This window comes from Candoia aspera, chromosome 3 (genome assembly GCF_035149785.1).
Source record: "Candoia aspera isolate rCanAsp1 chromosome 3, rCanAsp1.hap2, whole genome shotgun sequence".
NCBI lineage: Eukaryota > Metazoa > Chordata > Lepidosauria > Squamata > Boidae > Candoia > Candoia aspera.
This window is the reverse complement of record NC_086155.1, coordinates 16913230-16933537: the sequence shown is the minus strand read 5'-3', so window position 1 is coordinate 16933537 and position 20308 is coordinate 16913230. Positions and strand designations below refer to the sequence as shown.

The following is a 20308-nucleotide window of genomic DNA, read 5'->3' as shown; positions in this document are numbered from 1 at the left end:
ATTTTGAATCTTTCTAGTAATTGTACATAAGAAAACCACTGACATACATATCCTTCTGATATCAAATCCTCTCTTGATTTTATTTTGAAGTCTCCCTGAAGGAATTCCAATATATCACCATAAGTTAACCATTTATGCTTGGTTATAATTTCTTTTCTATAATATGCTTCTTGTGGTGATAGCCATAAAACTATTTTCGGATACAACCTCAGTTTATATCTATTCTATATACCCAATATGGCATGTCTAATAAAATGATTCTTAAAAACTACATTAACCTTAACTTTATCATACTACAAATAGCCATGCCACCCAATCTCAGATCATGCCCTTCTAATTCCAATAACCTAAATCTTGACCAGATTGGATAATATTGGTCAGTGTTTTCATTGTGTTGAGAGCACCAATCTATAAGCAGAGAACAAAATGCTCCAATATTATTTAAAATTTGTCCTCAGCTTTTAGTGTTTTGTCCTTGAGTTTTGAATCAGCTGTGAAATTCTAATTCATTCACACACATATTTCTTCTGTTACTATTCTATCCACACCAAAAAAAAAAAAGGTTTTGTTTGGTACTTTCATTTTGTAAGGCTGATATGGCTGATTGTCTCATAAGGTTTACTCCCAGGAGCCCAAATTGCAGAAGATTATTCAAGAATGAATTCTTCTAAGAAATCTGTCCTGTGTGTGGCTCCCTCATTCCTAGATCATTTACCATTCACAATCCACACCTTCCTCCTCTGTAGCCTGAACCTTTACGCCATCTGCTCCTGAAAGAAAGACGTATGCCTCCTCCTGAAAACTAACATTTAATGGTGTACCTTGAGGTTCTCCAGCTGGTACTCCAGTTGTAACAGGTGCTTGTAGAAATTTAGCAGCTATATGACTGTCTGTGAACATTCAGTGACATATAGGTAGATTATTTATTTATTTACCAAATGTTTACCCTGCCCATTCAAAGGATTCTAGGTGGCCTGTAATCTAAAATGAATATAAAGTATAATCCCTAAATTTTTAAAAAAGCCCACTTCCCACAAAAATGAAACCCAACCAACCTCGATATAACAACAGCAGCAAAACATATCCCACAACAGCCTCCCAATCACCATCAGGTTATGTGCCAAATGCATCTTTGATACTGATGATATATGGATAATGTAGGTTAGTAGGTAGATAAGTAAATGACTAAGTGTATATATAGAATATTTCAAACATTCTGAAATTCTTACAACAGTTTAATAGTATTAATTAAGCCTTTTATTATAATTATTTCTTATCAGGGTATGTGTATCAGGAATAGTGCCTTGTCTTAAGTGACCTTCAAAGTTTTTGGCTATGACAAGATTTGAACTGGTAGTCTTCTAGTTCACAAAATTACCCTACACACAAGGAACTCAGCTCTGAGCTCTTTCACTATTTAAGTAGTAATTTTTAAAAATTATTATACTTACAGTTATGAATGATGATAATAAAGTTAAAAGCCATTTTGAAAGAAGCTGTGACCAAGAGAAGTCATCTGATATAGACCATATGTAAGCATTTTAATATAATTGAGCCGAAGGTCAACAGTGCTTATTTTTCTAAGGTGAATAATGCACTCTTGGGTAGAGATCTAATTTTAGAATAGGAAATGTTGTGGTGTATGCACAATTTTTGACTCTGATAAAGCGTCTTCAAGAGAAAATGCTGATCTTACACTGCGTTATTTGATACATTTTCTTTTTCAAAGGAGTGAGAACTTCTTCTTACCTTCCCCCAACTCATATACTTTGTAAATACCTCCATCATTTTCCATACACATGGGGTGGAAAGTGTCTAGAAAAGGGGAGCAGTCTTCCAAATGTTTTACTCTTTAAAATCAATGATTAAGTATACCCAGTTGTCACTCCACCACATTTCATCATTAGGAAGCGAGATTTTCAGCCATACAGTATCAAACCATTTTTTATGAGCCTCTTTAATTATTAACTTCTCTCTGCTATCTTTGTGTTAGTTTCCATGAATGTCAATCTTTATTATTGCCTATGCTGGAGCCAAATAATAACAAAATAAGAATAAGAATAATATAACAATATCAACAAAGGAAAATCTGATTTTCCTATGTTCTACCAGCCTGATGTGGGTAAAACTTGGTAGGTATTTGTTTCTTCCATCTGCAATTTTTATCCAGTTTCTATCAAACTGAAAGGTATTTTTTTTTAGTAGCTGCCTATTTTAAATGTACAAAACCCTTGTGTGTAATTCCATTAGCTGCCCTACAGCACTGCAATCTACAGTTTCCCTGAGGCTGTTGTGAAATATTGATGAAATCTTTGCTTTTGTGGCTTCCTCTGATACACTAAACAGTTGTCTGATGTTAGTTGGACTTGAATGAAACTGTTCAGAGCTATATCAGTAGTGATGACTTCAAAGGCTGTTAGGCTGTTACTTTTTTTTCTTTTTCTTTTTCTTTTTAACAAACTGAAGTTTCAAAGCCTTTACATGTAATACTTTAAAAAGAATAAGAAAATTCATATCAAATAAACCATATAATGGCATATTACATGCACATACATTTCCCTGTATTGACACATTCATATTTTTATCACTTAACTTTTTCATTTATTTGTAAAAAGTAGAGAGAGAGAGAGAGAGAGAGAGATCCTGTATAATCTGTAATGTAACCTAACCTACAGGCTTCAAAAGTCAAAATCTAGAGAAGGCTAGGAATGAACTCACAAAGTAAATCTACTCCAGTGACCTGTCTGTTGTGTGGTAAGCAGATTTCTTTCCTTTTTCATGTTTTCCCATTCATTGCATAGTCATTCCAGAAAGCACTGAAGAAAGAGAAGCTTTTCAGCTAAGCATCCCATTTTGGTGTGAAGATATGGGGCATTTTACATTCAAATAACAGAACACAAAAGATATCTATCCACAATCCCTCTGACCCCACCATGAATTTTCTTCAGAGGAAAGTGAGCACTCCATAGCATTTGTTCATGCTAATGTTTGTCCTGACACAGATCCACTGGGTTCTGGGGGGCAAGAAAGGTTGTTGGCAGTCTGCATGCAGCCACACTATTTGCACCCTTGTTCTATGGAGTTTAAGGATTAAATGCACTGCATTTTGGGGGTGAGGGCTGATGATTCAGATCAGGGTCATCATATATAAACAGTGGGGTAAGCCCCCAGTATTTCTGTTTTTCATTTTATGTTTACATGATTGGTATTCTTCCTAATTCAACAAATCTTAAGGGACCATATCTGGGTATTCTTTCCTTGCTGCTGCCCCCTGCCCTGCCCAGCCCACCTCCATTTTATTTCACAACAAGACTTTTGAGTTAGGTTGGATTGGTGCATGTCTGAGTGGCAAACTGAACTTGTATCTTTGCATTCCAAATCTAATAAATTTGCCATTGTGGCATATTGCCCCCAAAAGCAAACATTGAAGGTGGCCTCTGAAGCTGGAGGTGTTGCCACCTCACTTAATTGTGATCCAAACAAGAGAATGAGAGAGAATTGGGGGTGCGGGGGGAGCACAATAGCCATATTTGGTGGGTTCCACCTGCCAAAAAAGTTGCTGTAACGCTCTTTTGCCTTCTTAGACTGTTCCCACCCCCACGCATCTCCTACTGTAGCTTGCTCCTGTGAGCCATTTCAATCTTTTGTTCAGTGAGGGAAAAGAAAAAGCTGTGGGTTACTTGATAAAGAATACCCTTGGCCCTTTGCAACTAACAGCAATAGAGAAAATGATTCCAAGAACTCTTTGGATCCAGGAGATGAATTTCTTGGGCTATTCGTATGCTTGATTTGGGGCATAAAGATTTATTCTGAGATTACAGATTCCAAAATTCCTACTGAAACACACCCCACCCCAGTTGATTGCCTATTGTTTTATCCTTTTGAGGGCAAGGCAGCCACGTTTTCTGTGGAGGTAGCAATTATGACCTCTGCTTCTGCCTGGCAGCTCCGCCTTGTGGAAGATGGGTTGTGTCTCTTCTGCGAGCAAATAGAAACTTTTTTTTAGTACCACTAACACCCTACAGTAAGAAGTGAGTTGTGATGGGAAGAAAGAAAAACAGAGTACAGGTTGGGCCATCTCATATCAAAGCCCTGTGTGACCATGGAGTTGCTTATCTAATAACAGTGAAAATAGGAATGATTTATATCAGCTGGCATTATGAACAAAATAAATCTCTGTTCTGAGCAGACTGAAATGTGTCATGTTGGCTGAGAGTTAGGGAATCCACAAAAGCATCCACATTATTTAGGGTCCCCCCTCCCCCTGCAATTATGAATATTAGTTTGGTTCTTAGAAAGGACTATACAAGCAAAAGCCTGATAGAGGTTGATTTTCTGGAGTAACTGAATGTATTTTGCACATCTCTCCTGCAGTATATCAAGTACATACCTGAAATCAGAAATGCGTGCAGCTGCTTTTTTTTAAAATGGCTGTCACTGGATAAATTGTAATCAATTAAACCTACATCCATCTGATTAAGACTAAAAGAATAATTGTAAAGAAAAAAAAACTCATGGTTGGATCTTAAAATAGCATAGGAAGTTTGCACAGCTGACTCCCACTTTGTCAAACACAAGGAGGTTAAGGTGGACCTGCCTCACATGTTGCTCTGGGGTAGCTGGGATTGCCATGTCCATTTACCAAAACAAAGGCAAGCTGGCAAGGAGGCTTACTTTTGCCTTTTCTCATTTCCTTGAATATTCTCTATTTTCCTTTCAGGAAGGTGGACATACAGTATTTACAAAGAAATCTGGGCTACAGTCACCCACTGTTTTTATTGATTCAGAATGCGTATGGAACATAACATAAATGGATCCCAGAATAAACCTCGTACATAAAGATGGTGCTAGAGGCTAATTCTTTTATTTCTAGCATGATAGTGTCCCATCTATTAGTAACTATTTTCTGGGCAAGTAGTGTTGGCAGATTGCTGGGAAAGCCTTTGGCCCAGGAGAGATCAGAAAAGTCAAACACCAGGCATTCTATAAAAATAATTTATTTACAGAAAGCAAAACAAAAGCAAAACATATTTAAAGGACTTGGCTCTCATTGAGAGCAAGCCTGGCTTGCTACATGCCAGAAGACAAGAGAAAGAGGAACTGAAACAAGTCTGGGCAGGTTCCTCCCCCCAGGTGCAATAATTAACATTCGAAAAGGGGGCAGTTGAATTCAACCTCTGCACCCGGCCAAAATGATTAGATACAATAGCACCTTAATCTGTTAGTAGGAAAACCATTAATAAGTAGTGTGCCGGACATCAAGAGAGGTGTTTGCAGGCACACAGGTGACCACAGAGACATGATGTTGTCTCCAAATGGCACATTACTCTTTAAAGTCACTAGCATTTGAGTGTTAAGGCTGTGTCAAGATTGGGTCAGAAGGGACCCTCCCTAGTTTCTTGGACTGTAAAGGTGAGGGGGGAAAGGTGTACTTACAGACTTGCAAAATTCTGTTACTGTAACCTAACAGTAAAGGTAGTGTTGGAACTTCTTGTCTGGACTGCCTCTAAGGACTGACAGATGATTGATTTAAATCAAATTATCAAACTTAATTGGTTGCCTCTAAATTGATCCAGGGACCATTTAGGCATGTATTTCAAGGCTTTTCTTTCCAGATTTAATTGGTTTTCTGAATCAGATCTGAACCAAGTTTACTCAGGGATGCAGACAGAGAAAAGGATTTACATCTAGCCTTTCAGTGAGTGGAATCAAAGCAGCAGTTCAGATTTGATCTAATTTAATCTGCACATCTGTAATGAACAGGGCTGTATTTCTTTTTTTTGGCAAGAGCACTTTCGTCAGAGCTGTTGAATGGATAAAATATAGGCAGCATGCTTCCTGAACAAACAGCATGCAAACTTTGTAGAGCAAATGGACTGGAATTTCATCCGTGCAATTATGAAGGGCAGCTGTATGATCCCAGAAAAATACACAGCTGATTTAAAGAGAAGCAGACAGATGTCCCATGTGTACCCCAGCACCCTCCAAAGCCCCCTTTTGTCTTTGAATCCAAAACACTGTACAGCTTTACTTAATATTATTTAGAAACATACCCATTAAAGAGGGCTGTTGTCATGTCTGGCACATAGAATTAATTACTTTTAATTCCATTCTTATTGTTAGCGGATGCTGACTGCAGTCAGGAAATCAGAAGACGCTTAATCCTTGGGAGAAGAGCAATGACAAATCTCGATAAAATAGTTAAGAGCAGAGACATCACACTGACCAACAAAGGTCCGCATAGTTAAAGCAATGGTATTGGCGCTGCGGGTTAAACCGCTGAGCTGTCGATCGGAAGGTCGGCGGTTCGAAACCGCGCAGCGGGGTGAGCTCCCGTTGCTCGTCCCAGCTTCTGCACACCAAGCAGTTCGAAAACATGCAAATGTGAGTAGATTAATTGGTACCGCTTCGGCGGGAAGGTAACGGCGTTCCGTGAGTCATACTGGCCACATGACCCGGAAGTGTCTATGACAACGCCGGCTCCAAGGCTTTGAAACGGAGATGAGCACCGCCCCCTAGAGTCGGACATGACTGGACTTTACGTCAAGGGAAACCTTTACCTTTACCTTATTCCCAGTAGCAATATATGGCTGCGAGACCTGGACCATACGGAAGGCTGAGAGAAGGAAGATAGATGCCTTGGAACTGTGGTGTTGGAGGAAAATTCTGAGAGTGCCTTGGACTGCAAGACGATCAAACCAGTCCATACTCCAGGAAATAAAGCCAGACTGCTCACTTGAGGGAATGATATTAAAGGCAAAACTGAAATACTTTGGCCACATAATGAGAAGACAGGACACCCTGGAGAAGATGCTGATGCTAGGGAGAGTGGAGGGCAAAAGGAAGAGGGGCCGACCAAGGGCAAGATGGATGGATGATATTCTAAAGCTGACGGACTCGTCCCTGGGGGAGCTGGGGGTGTTGACCACCTACAGGAAGCTCTGGCGTGGGCTGGTCCATGAAGTCACGAAGAGTCGGAAGCGACTAAACGAATAAACAACATTGTTAGCATACATATTTTATTGAGATTTTAAATATTTTTATTATAAACCATTAAAAAGGAATATATACATGCATGAAACAAATAAACAATGTTCTATCAGGATACCCCAAAACAAAAACATATCTCATATCACCTCACAATGGTGTGTGCGTATTTATGTTAAAAAATGCTTTTCTAAAAAAAAAGAAAAGTAATGGCCCATGCCCATCCTGATCATAAATTTCTTATAGTACAGCAAGTAAAGCAATGGTGTAAATGTGTGCGTTCTGTTTCCCCCTAGAGTTAGACAAATCCGTCAATTTCTAATTTTTCCAGTCTTCAGGTTGTTCTGTCTTCTTTCCACATCACTTTGCAATGTTTTAAAACACATTTGCATCACAGTTTCACATTTCTTTCAAATAGATAAATGTACCCATTCTATGTTTTTCCACTCCTTTAACACTTTTGTGCATGTTTTTCCTCTTATAAACATTTCACTGTTATTTTTTATTTTGTTTCGGTTGGGGGACAGCTAGATTGTTGGATTTCAGTTAATCTCTTGATTTAAGGTTTAAAGTTTTCATCAGAAGAGAAACCAAAAGTTGAGCTGTTTGATGCATTTTAGGGTGGTGTTTTGCAATGCACGGGGGCATGAGTAAAGTTACTTTCTTCAAATCATTAAAGCAGCTATGTCTTTTATGAGGAGTAGGAGATTTTTATCTCACCTTAATATATGTGGCTGCTTCGAAAGCTGTTCCCAGTGGCACATGCATCTTGAGTCAATGCATAACAGCTTAAACAGCAGCTGCATGTACATAGCAAAAGACACAGTTGCTTTAATAAGTCAAAAAGTACTGCTTGGCTTTTGCTCCCATGCTTTATAAAGAACCTTGTTCAAATGCTTTGTAGAATCTTACCAGTCCTCAATAACGTATTTCCTTCTAAATTCTTCCTCACCTGTTCTTTCCCTCTCCTGTTCTGTTCCTCAGTACCTCCAGACAGCTGGTCTGAAAACCTGAAGAGTGTCTGCCAGTCATTGGACAATATGATGTTAGAGTGATTAAAAAAAAAAGCCTCACATTCAGCATATGTAAATTCAGATGAAAAATGCAAAACTTAAAGCAAGAAAGAGTTCTCAGAAATAATAGTTTCAGAGATCTTTCTGATGCTATTATATCTCATGTATAGTCAATCAGTCTTCCTTGAGCCACCCGTGGAGGCACGTGTTCCAGCTTTTCCCACTTGCTGTGTCCCATAACAGCCCTTTGAGGTAGGCCAGACTCAGAAACTGACTGCACAGGAGCTATATTCTACTGATATAGGCTAGCCTGACTGCATCTCTCCTCTTATGTAAGGGTGGAATCAGTATGAGTTTCTTCCTACTGTTTTCTTTGTTTCCTGGGCTTACACCATCTTTTGTAACCACTGCTGCATAGTTTCTGCAAGATCATCTCTGTGGTTCTGTGTTGAAGAATGGCTGGGAATGGGCATCCTGGGATCAGTGGAGATATGGCCTTGGTCAAGGATAAGGAGTTTATGCAGGGCATGTACACAGACACAGACACACACACACACATAGACATCTTGGGTGAGATAATAATCTCACAGGATTGTGATCAGTGAGTGATTCACACTAAATGACAAGATAGTACACAAAGAATTCTGCATTTTAACCCCTTAGCTTTATTGAGTGCAATGAGAGCCAAGTTTTGCTTAAGCACTTTCACAGCACGTGCTGTCATACAGTATATTCACCATAACTCTGCCAAACAACTGATCAAGGGCCTGAGGGAAATGGAAGAAACATGTTGCAGCTTCAGATGTTGGATGTAAACATTCCCATCCAGATTCTTGTCCAGATCTCCTTTTAATAGCAGTTCTTCTCAGCTGTTGCCTCACTGGTTGTTGCTGGACTAAGCAATTCTTATTTGATGTGCAATGTTCACCTAGTGGCTGGCTTCTGGACTACTCTGGTTTCAAACTGTTCACTGTCTTTGCACATCCAAGTCCCCATTCCTTAGATTGCTTTGTTGCTTTGCTCACTGTTTTTCTCAGGCCATTGCCCACTAAATTCAGATGGAGTCTGTATCTTTCACAAGAATACTATGGCAGTAATGCTCTGTACAGCATTTTCTTCCAGTCCTTGATGGACTCCATTTTGGATCCTTCTCCAACTTCTGCCATCCTCTCTGCTACTCATTCCATCTTAAAAATGGTGGTAATTATATCTTGAAAAAATATTGTAGAGCTGAAAAACGTGCATTACCGGGCAATCAAAATGATTAAAGAGTTAGAGCAGGAGGGAAGAGTACAACATTTATGGATTTCCTTAGCTTCGGGCAAAGGCAGATAAGGGAAGGCATGATAGATGCATATAACATGATATGGAAAGAGTTTCTGTGTTTTGTTTAGCCTTCTTCTTCCTGACTGCTGTTAATATGAATGCAGCAAAATAATTGTCCAGATGACCCAATGGCTGCATTCATAGCCATAGGTGTCCCATAGAAACTATAATCATGTCACACACAGTATAATGTCATCTTGCCAATGATGTAAATTACCTATCATATTATCTGTACAATGTATTATGATACACCTAATCTCACCCACCAAAGCTGAGATATGTAGTTGGACCTTCTCCTTGATCTTAGTCTGACATTCTCGATATAGCACCACAGTAGTAAGTTTCCAGGCAAATTCATATAGAAGGTGATTGCTGAGTTACCCTTCCAAATGTAATCAAGCTTAGAACAAACCTGTTGAAATCATTTATTTCAATGGACTTTCACAGAAGTTCTCAACTAGCCACACTGACAGGAGAGAGACCCTGTAATTCAGTGAGACTTTCTGCCAAGAAACTATGTGTAGGACTATAGCGACAGTAGAAATCTAGGCTCTTCTGCCAGAGCTACTTTAGTTCTTCCATATGAGAAAACGGCAGCAAGACCAAAAAATGCCCTAAAACAATGAACCAGGTGAGGATTGGTCTTCAGTTAGCTAATATAGTTAGACATTTTCAAGAAAAAAACGATGAGAAGTGATCCATTATCTGCATGAAATGTTTTAAAGAAAGAATGCAGGTTTATGCCAGAACTTGGGGGTGGGGGGCAGGTGGGGCAGGAACCAAAATCGTGCCCAAGCACTGTGTGATTGCTTTCCTAGCAATGTTATTTTAAGGGAAATTGGGATTTCTGAATGAAAATATGCAGATGGCATTTGGGCTTTGCGTGGATTAGTGGTGTTACAGTATTTTGGAGGACAATGATTCACTGTCCCTTTCCCTGGTGAAAGCTACATGTTCCAGACTTAGGGAGAGTGATGTATGCCTATATTTAAAGAAATCTTGCTATATGTGGAAAAACAGCATTTGTATATTGAAAATAGCTACTAATTGAAAACCCAGTAAAGAAATGCATGTTTTAAAAACAAAGGAAAAATAGGCCTTACTCAAATTCAGTCATGAAACAGTATACTGTATAATGTAGTCCAACCAACATGTTAAGGTTTAAACAGCTTAACCACACAACCTTCCAAGCTGTTTTGCAAGGCAGCTGCCTCAGATATGATGCTATTAATCGGACTATTTGTGCAACCTTACTGCACTGATGAAATATATTTATAGGAGCAGAGGGAGCAACAGGGAGAGAGACTATTTGCTATTTTACAGTAAACCCAGTTTAGATGAAATTGTGTATATAAGTTTTTAGCAGACACAAACATAATACTGAATGTAAGATAAACTAGTGTTAAGAAGCTTAACATTGGTCTGCCCTTGAATAGCATTCATAGATGTTAATTTGTTCTAAATACTGCTGCTAAAAAGTTGACTGGTACTAAATTAAGGAATCATGATACATCACCCCCTTCTTTGGACTGGCCCCACCCACATTTTGGAGCTTTGGCATACTACTCCAATGCTAAACAAGGAAAAAGAAATGGTACACCTCTGCTGAATATGAACCAGATCCCAGCATATCCAAACAGAAGGGTCTTTATAGAACTGGAAAGCAGGATAGCCAATCTGTTGAGTGGAAAATAATGGGGCTGGATGGATCAATGATCTCAGTGATATTAAGATACTGCCTTATTTATTTGGTACATTTTGTGGAGTCCCTGGTGCTCTCTGAGCTTGGTGTTTTGCTTGCAGACATTTCATTACCCAACTAGGTAACATCACCATGATGATCATGATGAACATCATCATCATGTTACCTAGTTGGGTAACGAAATGTCTGCAAGCAAACCACCGAGCTCAGAGAGCACCAGGAACTCCACAGTTCAACACAGCTACATATATTCTCTTCCATTGGTATATTTTGTTTAGTTCCATTGTGGAATTAAATATGGTATCTATAGTGGTCTCCCATTCACCTTCAAAACATACTATGATCTGCTTATTTTAACACAACATTTTTAACACATCATTATCTACTGACTTGGCCTTCAAATTGAGCAAGCTATGATGATGAATCCTTCTAAATGCTATGGAACATCAAGGGGCAACTAGCATTCTGAAAAGAATGAACCCACATTGGAAAGTTTTCTTTATATCCAGATTGCCACTGCTTGATAAATACATTTTTGTGCAAATAAACTGATTGCACAGAATGGCCTTAATTTGTGTACTGCAAGGGTTGCAGCCATGGGTTTTAAAAAAAGAAAGATGAAAGTTGCTCTATCAGAAGCTCTTTTGCTAATCAAGCATTCTGGTGAATTAATCTCCTGCATTTCAATTTATACGACAATTTCCATATGGCAGAACCTTCAGGAAATCACATGGAGGGCTCTGTGCACATTCATTAAATACCGTAAGGCTCTACATTTTAAAGGCTGCCTTAAAGAAAATACCAAAGCAAATGAATGTTTTAGTGGGGGAAAGTGTGCTTTTAAATATATATTTAAATATATACTACCGTATTTTTTTGTTCCCTTCCTTCCTTCCATCCTTCTCCTTCTTTTGTAAAGCAAAGATTATTGGCATTCTAAACTAATTCAATTGTTGGGTGGATTTTTTGATGGAGCTTTCCAATCTTTAGATCATGTTTTGTGTTCGTTGCTGACACACAAGCAGTTTAAAAAATAACAAACTTCTCAGTTCTTGTATTGTAAAGGTTATAGTAAACATGTCAAAATCTCGTTAAGAAGTTTTTTTTTTCCCTGTATTGTGAAGGAGTGGTTAACATTGGCTGTTACATTTGCTTTTGTATACTGGTTCACTTGAGAGAACATAAAAATACCATGAGGAAAGGGGTGTACAAAACAAGGGGAGAAATGTCCCTGTTCATAAAAGTAAAATCAGTGGTTGAGTTGAGCTTTTAGATCAACACAGTTTAACGTCTCAGGAACAAACCCAAGTAATAAAAACACCCTCTTAATTTTGATTAAATTTAGATTATTCTTATAGATGAAGCTGATATTATGGGTAAAGTTAGCTTGACAAGTTAACAAGTCAACTTCCTAACTCATCCTTTGAGGTTAGTATGATAGCTTCTAATAGTTAAAATTAGGCCAAGCATATTGGCAGAGCGGGACTTCAGTTTATTCCAATTTTAACAAGCCCAAAATAGCGATTGCTAGAACATGATAGCTATTTGCAATTGGCATTATTGGGATTGACACAGCAGTTTGACTCTGTGGACTGAAACCAGATTAAACTAGTTTAATTTGGGTCCCATTGAAATTAATAGACCAAGGTAGTGATGATTTAACTAATGCCCCATTGATTTCAGTGTGAACTATATGCAACTAAGTTAAGATGGATTTAATCCAATATTCAGCAGATCCATATGTGACATATGCAGCTAAATTCATAGAGGGACTCTAAGGGATTTCCATCTAATTTTCCATGCAATTACCATCATTTATTCAAATGCCATGCTTATTTGATGAACCCATGGCCATCTCCACTCATGAGGAGATATAGAGTTATAACCATTTTATCCCTATAAACTGAATGAAAATGTTACAGTATCCATATGAAAATAAAGCATACCCTTCTTTGGAATATGTTTTACAATTTATGGATGGATTATTAGATCATACAAGATTTTCAAAGCAACGGCTATGCAAAAGAAGTACATTTTCATTCAAAATATTCTTGTTTGATTTAAGAAAGTTTTCAATATGAGAAACAGTGATTGTTCAGATTAACCAAATGTGTACATGATGTACAATTCTGTGTAGTGTTCATTTGTTCTGTTTTCTGAAGCATTCTGAATAGTTATTGAGTTGACAATATTGTTGTACCTGAAATTAGAAGAAACAATATTTTATTTCTATTATTTGGCCAACTGAAATTTTCTCAAGTGAGATAAGATCCATATGATCATATCATTTTAATGGACTTAATAGGATCTCAGATATTAATTTTCTGACTGTTCCATTAAGGGGTGGTTAGAACTGGACTACCATTATTAACTCCAGATGTCTATAAGTTAAGAAGAATTATGATGATCTGCTAATAAAACCAGGTAGCCTTGCCAGAGTTTTTCACATCTTATGCTAACAGTCCATAAAAGTAGCAAGTTAACCAAAATCTAGTAGGGAAAGCAAATGCCAAACTAGAAAAATGAATGTTCCATGTTCGTAACTGACCCATTTCACATTTTGATATTCCTTTTCAGGTTATGTCCAAGAAGATGATCTGAAAGATGAAGAAGACATAAAAGAGGAGGAAGAGGATGACGATGAAAGCAATTCAACGGCTCATCTTCAGGGTAGCAATGACCCAGGAACAGATGAAGAACATGACACGGGCCCTGATCCAAGAGGAAGCTTCAGCTATCAGAATTCCCCAGGGAGTCATATCTCCAATCAGGATGTGGAGAACGAATCACTGCTGAGTGATGCTAGTGACCAGGTGGCAGACATTAAAAGCCTTTGCTCCAGGGAGGCACAGGACTCCAAAGGCAATATACATCCCAAGCATCCAAGTGAAGCACATAGCTGCATGGATAAGATGACAGCTGTCTATGCTAACATCCTTTCAGATTCTTATTGGACAGGTTTGGGACTGGGGCTCAAGCTGTCCAATTCTGATAAGAGGGGATGTGATAATAGAAACGGAGCAAGCAAAAGTGACTTTGATTGGCATCAGGATGCCTTGACCAAAAGCTTGCAGCAGAGTTTACCAGTTCGGCCACTGTCCAAGCCGAACCTTTTCAGCTCAGTCCAGCTGTACAGACAAAGCAGCAAAATGTGTGGAACTGTATTCACAGGTGCTAGTAGGTTTCGGTGTAGGCAGTGCAGTGCTGCCTACGATACCTTAGTTGAGCTGACTGTCCATATGAATGAAAGTGGCCATTACCAAGATGACAACCATAAAAAAGACAAGCACAGACCTACCAGCTATTCCAAGCCCCGGAAAAGGGCTTTTCAGGACATGGATAAAGAAGACGCTCAGAAAGTTCTGAAATGTATGTTCTGTGGTGACTCTTTTGACTCTCTTCAAGACCTAAGTGTCCATATGATCAAAACAAAACATTACCAAAAAGTGCCTTTGAAGGAGCCAGTACCTACCATTTCTTCCAAAATGGTAACTCCAAATAAGAAACGCGTGTTCGACATTAATAGGCCTTGCTCTCCGGATTCAACCACAGGATCGTTTGCTGACACATTTTCTTCTCACAAGAATGCCAATCTGCCATTATCATCTAACAATCGTTATGGCTACCAGAATGGTGCCAGCTACACATGGCAGTTTGAAGCATGCAAATCACAGATTCTCAAGTGCATGGAATGCGGGAGCTCACACGATACTTTGCAGCAACTCACAACCCACATGATGGTCACCGGTCACTTCCTGAAAGTCACAAGCTCAGCTTCCAAGAAAGGGAAACAACTTGTTTTGGATCCTCTGGCTGTGGAAAAGATGCAGTCACTCTCTGATGCATCAGCCAGTGACAGCCAGCATTCAAAACCCTCCAGTAACTCATCAACTGATTCTACAGCTCCTGCTTCAGAGCTAAAAAAAGAAAGGAAGCAAAATAAATCTGAGGAAGTGAATAAAGATGAAAAAGTGGTAAAAAATGAAGACTATGAAGACGTTCTTCAAAAGCCACTAGACCCAACAATGAAATATCAATATCTCCGGGAGGAAGATTTAGAAGATGCTTCAAAAGGTGGTGGAGACATTTTGAAGTCTTTGGAAAATACTGTCACCACAGCCATCAATAAAGCTCAGAATGGAGCACCCAGCTGGAGTGCGTATCCCAGCATCCATGCAGCATACCAGCTCTCAGAAGGAACAAAGCCTTCCTTACCTGTGGGGTCCCAAGTGTTGCAAGTTCGACCAACAGTTACTAATAAACTGAGGCCTATTGCTCCAAAATGGAAAGTGATGCCTCTAGTGCCCGTGTCAGCTAACATAGTCCAGTGCGCTCAACTGAAAAAAGAAGGAGACTCAAAAAAGGAAGCTCATAAGGACTACATTAAAGATGGCAACAAGACAGACATGGCCCCTGCATACCAAAATGAAGGAGACTCTCCTCCTCAGGCCGACATGTGTGTAGAGCCCAAAAAGTCAGAGCTAAGTCCTTTGAAGGAGGAACACAAGACAAAGGAAGAGGAAGAAAAAATAAAAACAAAGGAATCTGTGACGTCATCTCTCAGCAATGGATGCACTACTGGGAACCACTGTTCAGAGCTGCCTGGTTTAAATCCACTCAGTGCCCTGCAGTCTGTGCTGAACAACCATCTGGGTAAAGCAAATGAGCCTTTGCGGCCTCAGTCAAACTCCAGCCCCAGTTCAAGTTCAGCATCTTTGTTCCACAAACCAAATTTAAATATAATAGAGAAGCCTGTTCTGTCTCCTGCTTCAACGCCAGCAAAACCTGCAGGTGTTACATCCAGGCGTTATGTGTTTGAGAGCAATGATCAGCCAATTGACCTGACAAAATCAAAGAATAAGAAAGGGGAATCAGTTCAGGCTCAGTCTTGTACTTCCCCACCTCAGAAGCATGCTCTGTCTGACATTGCAGACATGGTCAAAGTTCTTCCCAAAGCAACAACTCCAAAACCTGCTGCTTCATCCAGAATCCCATCAATGAAACTGGAAATGGATGTTCGGCGTTTTGAAGATGTCTCAACAGAAGTCTCCACTTTACATAAAAGAAAAGGAAGGCAGTCCAACTGGAATCCTCAGCATCTCCTGATTTTGCAAGCGCAGTTTGCGTCCAGTCTCTTCCAAACATCGGAGGGTAAATATTTATTGTCAGATCTGGGCCCTCAAGAACGTATGCAGATTTCCAAGTTTACTGGGTTGTCCATGACTACCATTAGCCATTGGCTGGCGAACGTCAAGTACCAGCTCAGAAAAACTGGGGGGACAAAGTTTTTGAAAAACATGGATAAAGGACACCCCATCTTTTATTGCAGTGATTGTGCATCTCAGTTTAGAACCCCATCAACATACATCAGCCATTTAGAATCCCATCTAGGTTTCCAAATGAAGGACATGAACAAGTTGGCTGTGGAGCAGCAAACCAAGGTAGAGCAAGAAATTTCCAGAATTTCAGTTCAAAGATCTCCTGAAACAATAGCTGGAGAAGAGGACACAGACTCTAAGTTCAAATGTAAGTTGTGCTCTCGGACATTTGTGAGCAAACACGCTGTAAAACTTCACCTAAGCAAAACACACAGCAAGTCACCAGAACATCATTCACAGTTTGTAGCAGAAGTGGATGAAGGATAACTCTTAAGGTATGCATGCCTTAACTGCAAAAGAAAAAAAAAGTGTTTTAATATGATGTTGATCAAAGGAGGGTTCTTAAAGCCCTTCTGCTTTATTTAAAAAAAAAAACTCTTATGTTCCAGGATGCCAATTTCTTTCCAAACACTGGCTTCTCTGTCTGTAATTGTTGCATGATGGGGCAAATTTTGCATGGACAGCTGCTTCCATCAGCCTGTTTCTGTGATGGAAAAACCTTTACCCTTTGCATTTTTCCCAGTCATGTGCTCTTAAAGGCAAAGGAACCTCTGCCAAGAACAGATTTGGCACTCTTGCTTGCTATTGATACCATGTTCCTATTTAGCTAACCTAGCCCTGTAATCCTTCAATAGAAAAGCAAAGCATGCTGGACATTTCATTCTAATGGTTCCCAATGAAATTGTGTTTCCTTATAGCAGTGCTTCTCAACCTTGGCAAGATGTGTGGACTTCAACTCCCAGAACTCCCCAGCCAGCATCCCCAGCCAGTTGAAGTCCACACATCTTAAAGGTGCTAAGGTTGAGAAACATTGGCTTATCGTATTTGAAGCAACTCTGTCCCCTTTTTGTCTGAGCACGTCGGCAAGAGTCACTACAAATTGATGTTTCAGTGTCCAGTTTTCAATAATGGGATTCCTCTGCTTAATTTTAATACTTTATGAATTCAAGAGCCTTTTGTTCCTCCCTTCACTGCTCATTGCTGGTGAATTATCAAGCCTGTTTTGGGGATTGCTGCCTAGAACCTATGGATCAACAGGAAGACTCATATCCTTCTACTTTCTTTGGACACAAGGTTATTAAGAGCATCCAGAAGTCAGTGTAGAGATTATGCCCAGTGTGAGGTTCAGTCCCTGGTATCTCCAGCTGATGTATCTCATCAGGTGATAGCTCTTGGAAAGCCATTCTCAACAGGCAAGGCTGAATCGTGTTTGCAAAGCTGTTGCCAGTCTGATAGATTCGGACAAATGTTTTCACCGCTAGATTTAAGCAGCTGTTAGGATGATAATAGTCAAATATGCCCCAAATACATTCAAAAACCCAATCTATAACTATCAAGCAAAACTCCAAACCAGTTTTTTTTCTTCTTTTTCATTTTCTTTACTTTAAGATCCCCTAATCTAGGGTTAGGTGACATTTTTGGGCTGGGGACAAATGGTGATAGCATGTGGTAGGCACATTCACAAAATGGCTGTCATGAAAGATTGGCCTTTTTGTAAAATGGCTGCTATGAAATGATGGAGATTCCCACGTATCCATTTACTAGAAGGTAATTAGCAATTAATAGGTTCTTGTGGGACCCAAAGGTATTCCTATAAATAATTATTATGCTAAAGGCTGGTCTTTTGCTTTGCAGCATGTTCATCTTCTATTAAATTTATTTTATTAAACTATTCTTTTTATTAAAAAAAAACAAAAAAATCAAGTGAGGTAGGCAGCTTAACAGGAACCAAGGGATGCATTTGCAGTCATGTTGGTATCTGGAGGCAACACATTGATTATCCTGACTTAATAGTAAACAACTGGTGCTCAGCTGATTGGAAAGCAGTATAAGCCTGCAGTTGTTTCAAAAGTACAGAGAAGGGAAACATGCGTTACTGTATGTATTACAACTGTGCAAATTTTCATTGCACCAAGTTCAAATTACCAAGTCTTTGATGATTCAGTGCATAAACTTGATTCAGACTGAATCAAAGAATCCAATTTGATTGAGGGGGATAAAAAGGTTTTTGGCACATGCACAGTCAGATTTCTGAATCAAATTGACCCAGTTCATACTTTTGGATTTCAAACTCCATTTGATTATTCAAATCAATTCAATGATTCAGATTGAATTGATCTTATTCTTTGAATTGATTTGACAAATCACAGCAGACACTATTTGCACAGGCCTAATATTTATTAGGTTTTAACGTGTTTTTCTATGTCTGACATGCTTTAGCAAAAAATAAAAACCAATCAAAAATAAAACAGTAAAATACTGTAACGATAATAAAACTACTTGAATATCAGTTTCTCATACTTTTCGGTACTGTTCTCCAGGGAAAGATGCACATTATTCCCCTTCTCTGTATAATACATAGAAGCACAAAGAGAGAAAATACAAAATAATACACTTCCTCTTCCTAAGGCTTCACTAGTGGCTTCACTAAACTGTAATGTGCCTGCAGACCCTCCAGCTATGGCTTCCGCAGGCCTTGGAAAGCCTGTGAGTTCTTATCACTTGCCTAGATTCCCAAAATCAGCTGAGAACTTGAACAAATCCTTTACTTTCCTTGCATGTTAGTTTGATGTTTGCCACCTATGCTGCTCTTCACACTCAGGTAGGGGAAAATAATAATAATAATAATAATAATAATAATAATAATAATAATAATAATAAAAACACTGAGGTGTTTCACAGTCTTCATTTTGGATAGCCATAATTTTCAGAACTTAAATTCTCTCTGAAGGAAAGCTGAATCTGTCAAGTAGACCAAAGTTCATGTTATACACCGAAAGTCTGCATTTCAAAAAGCTTGGTTATTTAGTGATTCCTCTAGATAAATATATGGCTTCATAGATCCATTCGTGTAATAATAAATTCCTTTGTCACATATAAATGCACACAGTTTTAATTATTTTGGCTGATCTGAATGCCCTCTGAAGCTTATTTCTTTCTTTGTAACCAGGTAAAAAAAAAATCAGCATGTTGTTTAATAGCAACCTGGAGTGTGAAAACGTCTTGAACAGTGAGTTCATCCATATGTATAGCTGTCTATCACTTCCATGTAAGTATGTATGTATGTATGTATAATATATATGGAAGTGATATCCAGCTTTTTCATTCCATGATTTTTTAAAAACAAAAATAATACAATTTTTATGGCCTGATAGATGTTGAAAGTTTCAGTCCTGAAACAGAGAGCAAGTAACTCCAGAATACACAATCTAGTATTTATATATATATATATATATCATTTATATATGAATAGCCTGATGCATAATTAATAAAGCCTGCTTAGTTCTAAAACCTGACATCTGATGTTTTTAAATTAATTACAAGCAAACCACCTGAACATTCAAACAGATTCTCACAGCATGCTTATTTCAAAATAAACTGTACAAACTTCTGTGGGATTTAGATGCAGTCTTTAGTATTAAGCCATGTTGGGTTTCATGCAACCTGCTCCCCAGAAGGTTAGGACTGGAACCCAGTGTCTGAAAATGTGTAATCAGCAGCATTAGGTAAGTGTTCTACAAAGGATTCATTTGTTGGAAAACCCTGTTTGTGTGTTTGTGTTGTGTGAGTGAGTATGTGTGTGAGAGAGAGAGAGAGAGGGAGAGGGAGAGGCAGACATTTTTTGTTCTACTGAATTCACAGTTATGAAACATATTTTGTCCGGATCTAATGTCAAGCATGTAAAAGTTCATGTATATTGAAACCAGTAGGTGAAATACAAAAGTCTCAGGAATGCTGTTGTGTGAACAAGTTTGCTTGCTCAGTTTCGCCTTTGTTTCAGTGAATTATCCAATTTATGTGTGCAAAACAAGGTGGGCAAGAAGACTCTCCTTCCACTGGATTGAAGACAGAAAGCCATTACAGTACATAGAGCGGGAACACTCACTCTGTACAGACACACT

General features: G+C 38.8%; 1 protein-coding gene across 2 annotated transcripts in view; it reads left to right on the top strand.

Annotated features, from left to right (window-relative positions):
* The window catches only part of TSHZ2 (teashirt zinc finger homeobox 2), a 391360-nt gene that overhangs the window by 240253 nt on the left and 130799 nt on the right, over nucleotides 1-20308 (top strand). The window contains exon 2 of one of the 2 annotated variants that reach the window (XM_063297039.1): nucleotides 13606-16681. In XM_063297039.1, coding sequence (XP_063153109.1) covers nucleotides 13606-16673 — 3068 coding nt within the window. In that variant the 3' untranslated portion in view covers nucleotides 16674-16681. Of the gene's footprint in view, nucleotides 1-13605; nucleotides 18697-20308 lie in introns of those variants that run through there. The other variant, XM_063297038.1, reaches the window with a different exon arrangement.